This window comes from Syzygium oleosum, unplaced genomic scaffold, assembly GCF_021117445.2.
Source record: "Syzygium oleosum isolate NSW1041296 unplaced genomic scaffold, Sole_v2.1 Sole_v2.01, whole genome shotgun sequence".
Classification (NCBI taxonomy): domain Eukaryota; kingdom Viridiplantae; phylum Streptophyta; class Magnoliopsida; order Myrtales; family Myrtaceae; genus Syzygium; species Syzygium oleosum.
Window position 1 is genome coordinate 4,246,483 of NW_026607485.1, and position 16,589 is coordinate 4,263,071.

The 16,589-nt window shown below is 37.9% G+C and overlaps 1 protein-coding gene across 1 annotated transcript; it reads right to left on the reverse strand.

Moving 5' to 3' along the window:
* On the reverse strand, window positions 1-1,855 carry LOC115667018 (probable WRKY transcription factor 65). The gene is made up of 3 exons (XM_030588653.2): window positions 1,465-1,855; window positions 1,196-1,345; window positions 1-763 (listed from the first exon to the last, which is right to left on the reverse strand). Exons 1-3 carry the CDS (start codon window positions 1,617-1,619, stop codon window positions 208-210), a joined length of 861 nt encoding a protein of 286 aa, XP_030444513.2. The 5' UTR covers window positions 1,620-1,855; the 3' UTR covers window positions 1-207.
* Window positions 1,856-16,589: the final 14,734 nt, after the last annotated feature.

The window sequence follows — 16,589 nt, forward strand, 5'->3', positions numbered from 1 at the left end:
GAAAGAAATTTCCAAGATTTCTACTCCTTACGGCGCACGACACGTCCGTCCACAGTTGAATTGAACAACTCCTCTTCTTTTTCTTTTTCTCTTTTATCCATAAGCAATAAATAAACCAAGAAGGGAAAAAAATTAGAAAAAAAAAGAAGAAAGTGTGGAAAAATACAAATACAAGTGGGATTAAAATTAATTAAGAATAAAGAAGGGTCAGCAGATCTGAACTTGTGTGCTCACACCACCACTCCGGCAGTGCCTAAAGACCACCGAGCACTCCGGCAGCTCGCCCAGATCGGCGAACAGCGACTCGTCCTCTTCTCCCATTGGGAAAAACATGGCCACGTCGGCATCCCTCGCCAACACGCCGTTGCCGGTATTGTTGTTGCCGCTCTCCGCAAAAATGGTGCTCTCTAGGATCGTGGACGATGTAGTGGGCATGTCCATGAACCAGCTGAACTCGTCTGCGGCGGACATGAGCGCCGATTCCTCGCTCATGTCCGGGAACTTTTCTTCGGGTTCGGGATTGGGCTCGGGCTCGGCTTCTGGGTCGGGTAGATTGGTGAGCATTTCAGGCTTGTCTTCGATGGCGCTGGTCACAGCAGAGGAGTTCTGGTGATTGTGGTGGTGGTGGTTGTTCTTGGCAGCAGGCCAAGGATGGTTGTGCTCGCAAGAGTAGGTGATGACGAGCATGGTGGGGTCGTCGCGGCTTCGCTCCACCTGTTTCCGGGCCGGGCATCCCTTTGAACTACTACACCTATAATATCCCCTGCATAATTGAGTGCTTGGATCATTAGATCAATAATTAATCCTCCTCAACCTTTATTGATAGATCTAATGGAGATTGGTCGACTCTTTGGATGGGTCGGACTAAACTAATCAAGAATTGCTTCAAATCTCATGTTCATTGTTGAGTTTCGTCGATTACTAAGAAGGGGGATCATATTCAACTTCAATTTAGTGTGAGCACTTGATGTATACAAAAAAAATTCACAGATATAACCAAAGAGCTTCAATTGTATCAAGGTTTCATCGGTTTTATCAAGAACCTAACGATCGCATCTCGTGATTATCGGTGACATGACGTTTAAAGAGAGGTAAGTGAAGGAAAGAATTGTTTGTGTTGTAGCCATTGAAGCAGAGAAGAAGTTTTGCAGGAAACTGTGGATGACTGTGACATGAGACAAGATGAAGAATTCACCTCGGATATGGAGAGCCCTTGATGGGCTTTTGGCCGTACTTCCTCCACGCCCACGAATCGGACGGCGGCGGCGCGCCCTCGCCCTTGAGCCGAGAGCCTTCCACGTTCTTGATCGGAATCGAAACCACTCTCTTCTGCATACCTCTCCTACTGAAACAAACAAAAACCCCAACTTCTCAACTGTTCATTCTAAATGCCTAGTGACTAATTCAGGTAACCAATCACCACACAACTCATATGTGAACATATAAGATTATTCCACAACAGACCTCCTCTTCGGAGACGGCGCCATAGGGCCAGTCTTCATCGTATCGCCAAATCTGCTGGATGGCGGCGGCGGCGACCCTCCGATGCTATTCTCCGGCGAGCTTCCATTATTGTCGTGCTCGACCACGAATGAGCCCCTGTTGAAACCTCCATGCATGGTGGGGGGCTGAGAGGAGCACCTGATTTCGCCGCTGGAACTGCCACACGCGGTGGCTGTTTCGTTGTGAAAACTGGGGGGTGTGCCGGACTTTGGAGAGTCTGTACTGGTGAGAGAGAATATGAAGGAAGGAGACAAATAAGAGAAGGTGATGAAGGAAGAGGAAGGCCCTTTTTAATTGTATCGGGCTTCCTTCACGTTGACAGTTTGGTTTTTACGTATTTGTTTTTTGAAGGACGTGCAAGCAAGTGTGACAAAGTCTTTGTTAACTACATGGTCATAAAAATTGCAGCAAGAGGCATTTCTCAGATATGCTTTTTTAATTGTTTTATATTTGCCCACCGAAACATGTTCACCGGAAGTTTTTTGCCTGAGTAGCAGATGACAACTTCCAGCGAATGGAAAGTGAGATATTTCCATTAATTATCGTTTTCGACCATTTATTTATTTATTTTTTGCCAACCATGACCTTCACTAGCTCTTTATTCATCTAAACCTCCTAGGATTAACGCAGTCGGTTGATGCATTGATTATCATCTACACTTGTAGGGTGTTTTATAGGCATCTAGTTGGTTGGGTCTTCATGCCGTTATCCTTATATTATAAATGGAATCATAAAAACATATCTCTCCTATCATTGATTTCATCTATTTTGTCCTTTTATCTGTTTTGGATGGATGCAAAACAAATTAAGATTTTCGACACAGATAAAAAGGGTGAAATACCGCGGTGAAAAACATACTTACCAAAAGCACAATTATGTGACAACAAAGGTGCTGACAATGAGGTGGTTGGCAGGGTGAGTATGGTCCAAGGTAGAACATGAAACTTGATAATCGAATTGGTGGGAACCTGTCGATTCTAGATTTCAGGGTATGCAAAATAGGTTCCATGTTTCAAAAATTAAGGAATATATTTCGACGAGTAGGTTTCGGGTTCAAAGTAGGTCAAACTTGGAATCTAAAATAAGTTTTTTATATTTTTCTTGATCTATTTCTTCGTGTGATTTTGTAATATTCCATGGCGTTTGATGATGAGTGTATAATCTGAAACCATTAGTCTATTCTTCTATTTTATAATAAAGACTTTTACTTTATTAATGATTCATAGTTTTCATGTGTCTAAATATAAGTTGTGATCAGTGGATTATAGCAGCAAGTGGTAATCATTAAAGGTGATGATTCACTGTAATCGTTCAATTAATAATAGAGGTGGAACCTGAGTATATCCTGGAACCGACCCTGGAACCTGTGACAAGGTAGGTTCCAGGTTCTAAGATGTGCATGGTAGGTTCCAGGTTCCAAAAAATGAGGAATTCGTTTTAACGAATAGGTTCTAAGTGGAACCTGGAACCGCTCACCCCTAGTGGGTGGTGGGTGTGGGTGCGGGATTATAGAATAATTATAAAAAAAATATCTTAAACTTATTGTATGGATACTAATTCAGTCTTAAACTTTTAAAATTTGGCTAATTTAGTTATAAACTTTTTAACGATTTGCTAATGTAGTCTTTCGGGAAAGTTTTTGCCGAGAATCATTGAGGTGGGTGCTAGCCATCTTATGTCATTGCGGCCAACGCTGATTTAGACAATTTTTGCAATGTTTTGAAAAACATTTTGAATTTTTTTCTTTTTTATTAAATAAAATTTTAAAAAATGATAAAATTGTGCATGTCAGCACTGACGATGTCACATAGGACGGTCGACATCCACATTAGCTATTTCCTGCAAAAAATGATCGGAATGACTATATTGGCAAATTGTCAAAATGTCTCATATTAAATTGGTAAAATTGAAAAGTTAATGACTAGGTTATCATTTGTACAATATGTTTAGGATTTCTTTAGCAATTTTCCTGGGGTTAATGCTGCCTTGTGTTGTAACCGTGTATTATCTTCGCCCTCCCTAGGACAACATGTATCCTTCGCATTACACGGTCTTGTTCTCCCATTTAAAAAAGAAAAATGATTAGGTGATAGTCTTTAATTTACTGTGAGAATAACAGTATGGGGCCCACTCTTTTAAGAGTTTGTAGCTTACAACATGATGTTATTCTCACAGTAGTCCAAAAACTGTTAAGCTAGCAAAACCTTTTGAAAAACCTCACTTTTTCTATCTTCTCTCTCCCCACACTAGGTCTGAACGAACAAAGACACACCCCATCGGACCAGGCCCTCACACGCCACAACCACAACACTTATTGTCACGCCACCATGGCCATTGCACCTATCTTCCCCTTTACTCATGTAAGATACGAGTCCACATTTTCTGTTGAAAATATGTCTCAAGTTTGAGCCCGAAAAGGAAAGTTTCCTAATCGGAGAAGGTTTCCTAATTTGGATCCAATTCTTGCCTATAAATAAGAATGGGATGTTATTTGTGAAGATCATCAAAGAGGAGCTTTTGCTAGTGAATTACACCCTTAAGATATCCAAGTGTGTTGTAGTCGATTAAATTCTTGTGGTAAGAATTTGTATACAATTTTTTCGTGAGATTGAGAGATTATTTTGTGAGGAATTAGGGCTAAACATTGTGTGAGTTATTAGGTGTAATTGGGGCTTGAGAAACACTGAGAGTGTTTGAGTGACTCGAGTGTGGTTGCAATCTTTGTTGTATCGCTTGATCTGTAGTAGAATTTCGTGTTGCTCTCCCCGTGGACGTAAGTCACTACGACTGAATCACGTAAATCTAGTGTGTGGTTTATTTTTTTGTTTTGTCTATTTTATTGTTCGATCGTTTGCTTCCGCAACATTTTCATTTCCATCTCTCTATCTTCCTACCCTCTCATTTATCTCTGCACCATCACCTAGGCCCTTCGCCCTCGACCGTAGCTCCTCGCTACCTTGAAATTCAAGTGTGTGCCTCCTTGACCATTGTTCAAGGTAATCCTTGGTGCTCAACTATGGTTTGAGATCGGTTTATTGTCATCAAAGCCCCAAAAAGGTTGTAGGGGCTTCGGTAGTCTCGAGTTAGCCTCGAACCAAGTTTGTGAAGACCCAATAGTAGTGTAAAGATCAATTGTGACCAAGGTACACTGAAGGTGGAGATGAGTTGAGACGGGATGGTAAGAGTCTCGGTGGTGGTTGAAGGACTACATTGGTGGGATTGAAGAACTAGGTGTCATAGAGATCTCCTCAAAATTTCAACACATTCTAACCTAGACCCAACACATACTTACCATTTTCGCAAGACCGTGGGGAAAAGTGCCAAAAAAGTTCTAAACCTTTTGCATTAGTGTCAATTTAGTCCTAAACCTTTTTTTGGTGCCAATTCAGTCCTAAACCGTTTGCATTGGTGCCAATTTAGTCCTAAACCTTTTTTTGGTGCCAATTCAGTCCTAAACCTTTTAAATTGGTGTTAATTCAGTCCTAAACCTTTTGTTTTTGTGCCAATTTAGTCCTTCCGGTCAATTTTGACCGGAATTTGCCGACGTGGATGCCGCCTGCCGGCCGGCGGCTGGTCATCGGCGTCGACGTGGACAACATTAATAATATTTTAATATTTTTTTGAATTTTTATATTTTTTCCTTTTTTTTCTTTTTTTTCACTTTTTTTTTATCTCCCTCCTTCCTCTGGCCGGTCGCCGGTCCGGCAACCGGCTAGAGGCCAGAGGCCGGCGAGGGTGAGGCTCGAGCCCTCGCCGGAGGCCGCGAGCCCGCCTGGTCGGCGGCTCGCCGCGGGCGGGGCTCGAGCCTCGCCTTGGTCGGGTGAGGCTCGCCCTCGGCGGGTGAGGCCGCCCTCGCCAGTGGCCAGCGAGGTCGAGCTCGCCGGCCTCTGGCCTCTGGCCGATCGCCGAACCGGCGACCGGCCAGAGGAAGGAGGGAAGACCAAAAAAAAAAAGTGGAAAAAAAAAAGAAAAAAAAGTGGAAAAAAAAAAAAAAGGAAAAAAAATAAAATTTCAAAAAAATATTAAAATATTATTAAAGTTGTTCACGTCGGCGCCGGTGACCGGCCGCCGGCCGGCAGGCGTCCACATTGGCAAATTTCGGTCAAAATTGGCCGGAAGGACTAAATTGGCACAAAAACAAAAGGTTTAGGACTGAATTGGCACCAATTTAAAAGGTTTAGGACTGAATTGGCACCAAAATAAGGTTTAGGACTAAATTGGCACCAATGCAAAAGGTTTAGGACTGAATTGGCATAAAAAAAAGGTTTAGAACTAAATTGACATTAATGCAAAAGGTTTAGGACTTTTTTGGCACTTTTCCCCAAGACCGTGCATTGAGCTCTCTTGTCTTGATCCAATGGTCTGATCCGTTCAGTTTTTTCCGTCAAGACATACTTCCAGATATTTTCTCATCAACCCACCGAACAAACTCAAAAAACAATGTCTTACCGCAGTCTCCATAAAATTTGAGCACAATTCAACGAATGTGCACTTGTCGTGAAAATTGCATGTTGGAATTTTTTTTTGCTGCCGATGAAGAGATCTTGCCTTTTTTTTTTTTGAATTATTTTTGAACTTCCCTCTATCGTGTCGTTTGTGTATTTGTGCCCCCTAATCTGTATCGTCTCCCCTTCAATTTTGAGAGAAAAGAATGCTTATATAGGCATAGGGTTAGAGTTATCTCAATAAACCAATCAATGCATCACTTTCCGATTTTCGACCAAAGAAATATATTGACTCCTTCATCAAATTATCTCCATATAATTAAAATCCTCAAAGATGATATCTTTATTTCCTCCAAATTTAATTAGATAATGCAATCTTTCCTATTTGGCAAGCTCATATGCTAAGCATATGCAATTTCTTCTATAAGGGGTATTCAATGGGTGGATTGAATTTAATGCTCATGAGGACTTAGTCCATATAATTTGATTAAGCTTAGGTTCTCCCTACTTAAGTCAATTTATCACAGATGCAATTAAAATGCAATATATTTTTCCCTAATGCAATTGAATGCTCTTAATATGCAAATGCAAATAAATAATATTTTTTATACATTAAATGACCAAATGGGGTTTAAACCATAATATTTTATGCAATGAATGTTTAAATGGGGTCGCCGAAATTTAGGTATCAACATCACGTAACTTCAAAAACTTCTAAAAATGAGCCAATGTCAAGTGCCATCTCCGAAGGAAGGCGCGACAACCTATGAACATCTAAGTGAATCAACTCTGCAATCTCCATGCTTTCTTAATAGTCGTACTGAACTGCATCTTTCATCGTTTGCCTAAGTCATAACACATGCATACATTCAGTTCCTCACCCACATAATTATGTAGCAAATTCATTTCACTCAGAACCTTCATGTTTGTCTTACTAATGTATACTAGATGTATATGTGACAATTCAAACTCTCGAACAAATGCATCTGATGTATCTCGATGAAATTCGTCACCATCTCCCTTTGAAGCTCATATAGGCCCTAACACTTGACTCCTCTCATTATCATTAGGGCATATTATTATTTTTTTTTTTTTTTTTTTTAAAAATTTAAAAATATTTTTTAAAAAAAATAAAAAAAAAAAACCACAAAAAATTTTTTTATTTATAAGTGTTAGTTAGAATAAGTTTGAAGTTTTTTTTTTTGTTTTTAATTTTCATTTTTTTTCTATATTTTACAATATATTATTTCCTCTCCCCCCTCCCCCACCCCACCCAAAACAACCACCCACAACCCCACATAATAAATTTTTTTTTTTTTTTTTTTTTTTTTTTTTTTTTTTTTTATATAACCCCTCCCAAAAAAAAAACCCACACAAAATAAACCCCCCCACAACCTTCAAAATTTTTCTTTTTAAAGTATACTCACACCTAGCTAGATCAAAGGCATTAAAGGAAATCAGGTTCTTCTTCAATTTTAGAATATGTCTCACACAAGTAAATGTCCTCACAACACAGGTTTGAATCTAATAGCACCAATACCCACAATACCGCGCTCAACATTGATTCCTAACTACACTGTACCACTAACTGTGCACTAATAAAGAGTAAACTAGTTCTTGTTTGGTGTAGGGTGAAATGAACAACCCGGATCCACAACACATCCATCAAATGACAAATTCTTTGTAACAAACAAATCAAAGCGGTATTGCGGGAAAGGGAACAGATAGATAGTCATGTTCTTTTTTCTTATGTCAATTCGTGTCGATGCAAAAATATTTATCATGTCAAACTAATATATAGTCAGATTGGTGTTTATTTTCAAGTTTAATACTATTTGCTTAGTAAAGTGTCTAATCGTGACAATTAGTGCCAAAAATCGATAGCCTTGATTTTTCTACAATCTGACCCGGCACAAAAACAAGTGATATCAACACAAATAGTCCCTAAACTTTGATTCAATGTGCAATGCCATCGTTGAACCTTTAATTTGTGCAATGTGATCTCTGAACTTTGGCCCAATTTGCAATATCGTCCATAGACTTTTAATTAGTTCAATGTGGTCCTTGAACTATTGGTAAATGTTCAATTTAATCCCTAAACTATGTGAAAATGACACAAATGGAAAGACTACATTGAATATTTACCAATCGTTCAGGGACCACATTGAACTGATTAAATATCCAGGGACAACGTTGCATATCGGGTCAAAGTTCAGGAACTGTATTGAACAAATTAAAAGTTCATAGACGACATTACACATTGGACCAAAGTTCAGTGACCATTTGGGTCATTTCTCCTAAAAATAGAACATTCATTCAATTAGCTTCAACCTCGATTGAGTTGCGATAAGGGTCCTCCCAAATGTGTGTACTGTATGAGTGGCAAAAGCGCAATATTTCCTATTTTGTTCGTTTTCCTTTCTTTTGTGGAAGTTCAGACAACGGAACATCGCTGCCCCATTTTTTTTTATAGCCAGAAAAAAAATTAATTAATTTCGATATTCTAATACAAAATTTCCTCTTAATATTAGAAATAAAGGCACCTCCTCAATTTCGGGGTGGTGTCCATTCGATGGAGTTTCATTCGGTTCCAAATTCTATTTTGTTTGTTCTTTTCCTTTTCATGCAATGAAAATGACACAGAGCTAAGTCTGGCATCTGATCTTCTTAGGGGGCATTTTTCTTCCATGTTTAAGTATGTGTCTGAATTCTTCAATGATGCAGGCATCAAGCAGACGGCAGCCTTGTCGATTTATTTTTTTTTTCCTTTTTTAAAGATTTCTGATTGATGGCATCTAGGTTGTGATGGCATCTTGATTTAAATAAAACCTAGCCTTCATTCCATTTGGTACGATTCTTCCAACTTGTATGAATTACACAACTTTTGTGATCGATTCAGATCATTTAGAGAAACTTTTGTTCTGCTCGTACTAGTTGAAGCATTGGTGCGCAACACAGTAGTCTGTAACTTTAATGGTTTAATCAGGACTCACTTTGATCTTTTTTTGTTTTTAGCATGAGGGTTTCAAATCAGACTTTTCCATAACATTAAATAGATCGGATTTTCAAAAGCACCTAAATATTAGTATTGAGATTCATCCCATATTTTGTTATGAATTAAAATATTATATTATTTTCGTGAACAATTCAAATGTGACTTTTTTCGGTGATTTACGGACATAAACTAACCGTTGTTACGAACCGAACACGGGATCGAAATTAAGACTTCATGCTGTATAAGAACACAAAATCTCAGTCGCTTTACCAAATCGTCCGTCCCTTGAAATTATTGTATCTTTCCTGTTAACACCACATCTAAGAAAACGAAGTATATAACACGTTCTACGAATTGAGAGCTGACAAGGACTCATTATCCTCTCCCATGTATTCCGCCCATGTTGATGTCACTCGAAGGGCGATCGAGGAAGCAAACCCGTGATTTATTACGTCAGATTTCCGATGCATACAATATGATGAGACCATCATTATAAATACGATTATTTAAAAAGTAGATGGAAGCGTGAAGCAATGTGGTAGAGATTATAATAATCGCCTTTTGGCTCTCAACAATTGAACTTTCAACGCTTTGTTCTGGATGACACCTTTGCTTGTGTTTTTTTCTATTGCATCGAGCTCTGACTTCCTTCACTCACGGCAACTTTCATGCTCTCTCTCACTTTCTCTCTCTAGGGATCATCTTTGATTAAATAAATTATTTTTTATGTGTCATATATGATATTTTAAAGAACAGAACCTTCACTACATCTTCCTCTTTCACACAACGGGCTTCTTAAAATTCCCTCTAATAATTCCGCCCCCCCTTTTTTATATAATTTCTCCCTTACAACATGCACGATCCCAACTTTTTTTTTTGTATTTTTTCTGTGCAACTTGAGACAAATGATTATTTGCTCGAAATTCATTTTAAATTCGATGGCACGTACTTGCAGCTCCTGTCATGTTTTATAGATCTGTTAGAGGCTCCAAGATCCCAAAGCATTAAGTGCAACATCCATTGGGATTTATCTCCCATGTTTTTCCCGTCCCGTGTAATTTGGGATTAGACTCCTACAAATTAATGAGAAGGCTTAGCAGTTCAAAAGGATTAGATAGAAAATTATGAAGTACACGGCGGGCAAAAGAAAAACTTTTAGGCTCATCGAGCACATGTGAATTTGTGTTGGATATCCTTTAATTTTGACGGATCTCACCTGGGACTCATATGATTTAAAGGTTGAGATACATCCCTTGCATGATTTAAAGGTTGAATATGGGTTAATAGCTTGATTCTTTTTTTTAAAGGTTAATCCTCTTTAAGTGAAGTTCCTTGTTTTGTAATCAGATCATTAAACTTTAGTTTTGATCCTTCAATGTACAAGTAGTATTTGTTTGTTTCAGCTGATGCATTTGGCCAGAAAATCTGGCCGATTCTATGATAAGGATGCATGCAAGTATTGACACTTGAAAATATTTAGGGTTGGTTGGTTTTGTGGAAAATTTGCTGTCGAAAAACATTTCCTCATTTTCAGCGTTTGAATTGTTCGGGAAAATGAGTTAATGACAAATATTTTCACAGTCATTGGGACTCCCTCTTTCAAAATTATAAATCATTTTCAAAACATATAATTGCACCGGCAACCCAAGATCCCGGTGCCCGAGACCAAGTACCCAACGGCCAAGCTTGGGCCCTAATGGCAAGCCTCATTTTCCCATTGGCCGGGCCCAAGTCCTTGGCGCTCGAAAACGGGACATGGGACTGCACTCGAGACTTTTTTTCTCAAAAATGTGTTTCTCATAAGTTTCATGTAATAAACTTCAGAAAATGACTTTCATATTATCTGTAAAATACGACCAAACATAGCAATGATTTTTCTTAGAAACAAGTTCCTATGAAAATGTTTTTCGGCGAAGTTCATTTCTAGCGAAACAAACAGAGCACTAAATGAATTTCACTTTTTATCGCTACAATCCAATCAAGGAAACTTGGATTTACTCATCAAGATATCTGGAACTGACGGCGGGTTAATTCTCATGCGGACAGCTTTATCACATGGTGATGACGATGCACATCAAAAGCTCTCATGTGTATCCTTGATGATTAAGTCAAGAAACAGAGAATTGCGTCATCAAGTGTGTCACATCTTTTTGCATTATTTTAAACAATGGACAGTCAAGAAGATAATGATGATGATGATGATGATGATTATTTAATGATAGGAAGACAAGGACTTCTTTTTGATTATCCAAGTCTCGTTCCGTTTGGTAGAAGCATAATCACATTATAATCTTATATACTAATTAGGCCACTTACTTTATGCCACATCCATTTTTGTACTTATTGGCAGATAACTCTTTTTCTTTTTTATGACTCTTAATACACAATTGGTTCTCGGGAGGTATAACACAATGGCAAATATCTTGACATAGACTAAAGTTTCTTAGCTAATCACAATTTCAAGCCAAATTTTGGTGCTAAACTCGTGCATTTATATCTTGTTGAATTCTATTGCTGGTGCACAAAAAATTGGACCTTTTTTTCGCGTGCCGGCATATTTCAATTAGTGCTGGCAGGTATAAAAAAATATTGGCAAAAATGACTACTTTTTTTTTCAAGTAACTTATTGGTGATTTACTAACGCTATTACAAAATTGCTGACTTTTTTATAGTTTGCAAAAATTATTAATTTTTTGTACTAACTTATCAGTTTTTATTGTATAACTTACTAACACTTTGAATAAACTAACTCTTTATAAATTTTCCAAACTAAATTAGAGTAAATACCAATTTTTATGAGATTAAATTACCAACTAATTTTGGGTTTTTGGCTTTCATTTTATAAATTGACCAATGTGTAATTGTTCTTTTTTTCATTTGTCAACTTTTTTTTGGTTGAATTACCAACTTTTATTTGTTTTGGTTAGAAACTCCTCTAATTTACTGACTCTTTTAGAGATTACCGACCTAAATTTGCATGACTCACCATCTATTATTCCGCCAAATTACTACATAGCATTGGGTTATCAACTTTTACTAGTTACTTACCTATGTTAATTTAAATTTGCTAACTGTTCTTATCATTTATAAGCTTTTATTTGCATTTCTCCGGAACATCTCAATTTACCAACTCTTTTTAGAAACTACCAACCCTAACTAGAGTTACATACAAACTTTTCTCCAATTAAGTTATCAATTAGTTTTGGTTATCAATTCTCGTTCGAGTTACATACCAAATTTATTTTTTTGATTACAAAATGTTCTTATCTTCTATCAACTTGTATTCACCTTTCTTAATACGCCCTAAATTAAGAAATCTTATATGAGATTACTAATTTTAACTTAAGCGACTTATCAACCTTTCTTCAATTAATTTATGCACCAGTTTTGAGTTACCAATTGTCATTTGAGTTAGTTACCAACGTTTATTTGATTTTTAAAAACTTTAGCAACTCTTATATATGGTTATTTAATTGAAAAAAGAGTCAGTATTCTAAAAGTAGTTTGCAATTTAATCAGAGAAAAATTGCTAAGTCACACAAAAAAAGTGGATAATTTCATATAATAGTTGTTAATTTTAAAGAATTGGTAATATAAATATAAATAAACACAGGTGAAAGATAAGAGAAGCCTCTGTTTTTTGTCAAGATAAGAGACGTTTATGATCTAAAAAGGTTCTAAATATACCGGTGGTAACAGACCCAACTAGAGTTGGCAAAGTAGAACTAACTGGTAATTAATCAGAAAAAACTTGATAATTATTTTAACTATGGTTGGAAATTTCTAAAGAATTGATAAATTTGACAAGGTGGTAAGTAAGATGAATAAAAGTGGTAACTCGATAGAAAAGGTAACTTTAACAAGAAAACAAATAGAAGTTGGTAAGCAACTCACAAGTATAGTTGGTAACTCCAAATTAGTGGGTGTGAGAAGAGTAGAGGGATAATGACACAAATGGTTCATGAACTTTAGCACCAATGTACAATGTGGTCTCTGAATTTTAACTTAATGTTTAATGTGGTCCTTGGACTTTAACGTGACTTTTGATATATATTCAATGTATTCTCTGAATTATATGAAAATGTTAAATATAGTACTTCCATTAATTTAAGATTAGGGACAATGTTAAGCATATTTATATAGTCCATGGACTAAATTGAACATGTAGCAAAAGTTCAAAGGCCTACATTCAACACATTAGAAGTTCAGGAATTATATTGCACATTGGGTTAAAGTTCATGGACCACATCAAACAAATTAAAAGTTTAAGTACCACATTACACATTGGGCCAAAATTCGGGGACCATACGTGTCATTTTCCCAAGAGTAGATGACACTAAGGGGCTCGAGCTTTGGCTAACAGGCAAGTTATTCATTATTGTTAAACAATAAAACATGAGGACAAATGAACAACAGACGGAGTTGTTTTATCATTTTGAAGCTAACACTGATAGTAATTAAAGCGATCTTACCAAGCCGCCAACATCGGTATAAGCAGATCAAGGCATGGTAGGATGCTGCAAGCCATCAAGGTATGGGCAAATTGTTAAGCTGGTCTTCACCTGTCATAAGGAGGCGGCCCGATATCAAGCCCACTAGACCAAGCATTTTCTTACCAGCCCTTATTTGATTCGACAGAGGCAGTCAAGAATTCCTTTTTCTTTCTTTGTACCCAGATCTCTGGGTATTGCTCGTTGTGGGCGACTCCTCGCATTCCGAAAGGCCAGCGGAAATGAAACAGTGATGGACACCAATTCGAACTCGAAGAGGCAAATGCCTTGGTCCCTTATCATTGCCTCGGGATTTTGCGCACTCAAAATTAGATTCCTCTTGAGGATAGGAAAGGAAAGGAAAGGAAAGGAAAGGAAAGGAAAGGAAAGCATCGAAAGGCACATTTGTTGGAGGAACATCCTATGGCATGTCCCTTAAACATCCTCCACGCAGACACTTGTCTCGAAGACGGTATTGATTGTGGGGAAGGGATCATGACTAGAGAGAGGCCGTGTTTAGTTTGTGGTCATAAACTGAGTCTAAATGGAAAAGAAGAAAGAAAGTCTTCAAATTATGAGTATTTGCCAGAATAAAGTCAGAAGAATCAGTAACCACAGTTGTTATTCGGACAATGAGAAACCCTCTCGACTTCTCATCTCAGCACATGCCACTTTCTGCTAATTTAAAAAGATAGTGGTTTGCGTCCTATGATAAGATTATATGGACAAAAAGACCAAAGTTCCTTTCATACATTAAACCTCAAGAATCTTAACATCCAGAACACTTGCAATCCGACCTCTACCTCAATGCTCATCGCCGTTGTCTGATGATGCTGGAGAGAGAGAGAGAGAGAGAGAGAGAGAGAGAGAGAGAGAGAGAGAGAGAGAGAGAGAGGAGAGTGCGGTGGTAATGGAATATGGAGGAGCATCGTAAATGGAGGTCAAGGACAGCACAAAGATTGGTGACAGTATAGCTATGGAGGAATCAGTGGAGAGAGAGAAAGGGAAGGGGGATTTTACGTGAGCATTACATTGGAGGGAACATTCAATTAATTTCTTAAGGAAAGAAGAAGGGATGCCCATGTTTGTGCTGCTTGTGCTCTGTCTTGTTAAGAGAAAGCTTTGCCTCCGATGTTAAGTGTGCTAAGTTGAGAGTACTACCAAGTTGAGTGACCTCATGAGGAAGTGTTTATGTGTACGACAAACATAGAACTGTGAGACTTGCAATGAGATGGGTTAAAGCGAACCCTACTTTGAATGAGGAAGCATTTTCTTGCTCTTGATATGCGATACAAGATGCATTTTGTCAAAGATCAGTATGACACTCATAGATTATATTACTTGAAGTATTTTTCGCTTTACCCATCCTGCTCCAAGTCTCATAGATTAATCTTTGATGTACATGTAAACACTTACTGGTAAGGTTACACAACCTGGTAGAACTCTCACTTTACCATGCCTTACATTGGAGTTTCAATGCTAAATGATACTGTAACACTGAAATGTGCTTCTAGTGAGTTAATTTCAGTTTCACATCAATAACGCAGAAGCATTCTCCTGTACAATGTGCAATTTGGTCTATTCTTACCCCATTTGTCATCCTAAAGAAACCTACTAATAGCCACACTTTATCTAGCCATCTCGCTCCAATTGTCACTCGCCGTACTCATTGGACTGGGTAGTTAAAATTAAAATAAAAACATGGAAAAAAGATAGAATGCCCTGCATACAAACTCCCCCGCATACAAATTCCATAGTGATTCTAACGGGTAAACAATGTCTACATGGGTTATTACTTAACACTCCCCTTCACAAAGTCAGCTTCTTCCATGGACAAGACAAGATGTGGAAGTAATCACAGCAAATAGCTAACTGGGAGAAAGTAAGACAAGAAAGAAAAAAAGGGATCACAAGCGAATGCCAGGATTTAAACCCTTCAATTGTCAGGTTAGACAAGCTATTCTTCTCGTTGAAAACTTAGAATGTTAGGAGAGCAGGACAATAATGTACATAGAGCGTGTTACTCAAAATCTGCAGCACGAAAACTGTACAACCCCATGTGAAGTCGTGCTTCAAGAAATAATGCCGCTGCTATACCATAGTCTCGGTTTTTATAAGCCAACTCTTTGCATGGAACGCCCTGTTAAGACATTTCCAGTAACTAAATCAAAACATCAACAAATGTTCCACACTATTCTCCTCGTTGTGTTTCACACAGGATATTCATTGAACCATGGGGACTATCCGGGTGTGTGCATAATTGTAATTTGCAGATGAATTGTTGAGCAGATTTCCTTTGGCATCATTTTCGGCTTTCAAGGAAAGGAGTTTATTTTATACAACAGAGAGTGTTGCACTAGCTAGCATATTCCTTATCCTAAAGGGATCCTCGTACCAGAGGTTCCTTATCCTTTTGTGCACGTGAACTTTTGAGATATAAAACATTATTCGCTTGTTTGATCCACAGTATAGATTCACAAGATTAAGGCTCTCATCATCCGATCGTTTTTCACCTGACGAGAGTGATAGTATACAGAACACAACTTTGTGTTTTTCTCGTGAAGCTTAATATTTAATGCTAAATGATCGTGCAATCAACTAAAGATCTCATGTGTACAAATGTCCTCATCGAATTCTCCTTCTTCCCCAGTTACCGATTACTTCAATAAAAGTGAACATGAATTGTCGAACCTGACTTTCATGTATCAAGCCTTTACGGATGCTTGAAATTTTTAAGATTTTTGACAAACACTTCATATCACTAGTAAATTCATGGCCACAGCACCTTACTGCGGCTTCTAGCTCAGAAATTCTTCTTTTAGAGGTGTCGGTTTTAAATATCTTGCCGGACATCATGAAGCAACTGCGAAGCAGTACAGTCACAAGGCAACTAGGAGTATACTAAACAAACTTACTTCTTATTGATCTAATAAAGATGATATTATATTAGTTCCATGGATACTTACAATTCTTGAGCCTCTCCATGAGGAAGTAGAAGAGGATGTCGCAATGAATCATAGCAACCATAATAATGTCTGACATGATGACGGTGCCCTGAATGTGTATGAACTCTATATCACATTAGGGTCGTTACCACCTACCCAAATTGCTACATTATGTTCTATAATGGGAGTTTAGTAACCTCTCTGATCAGTT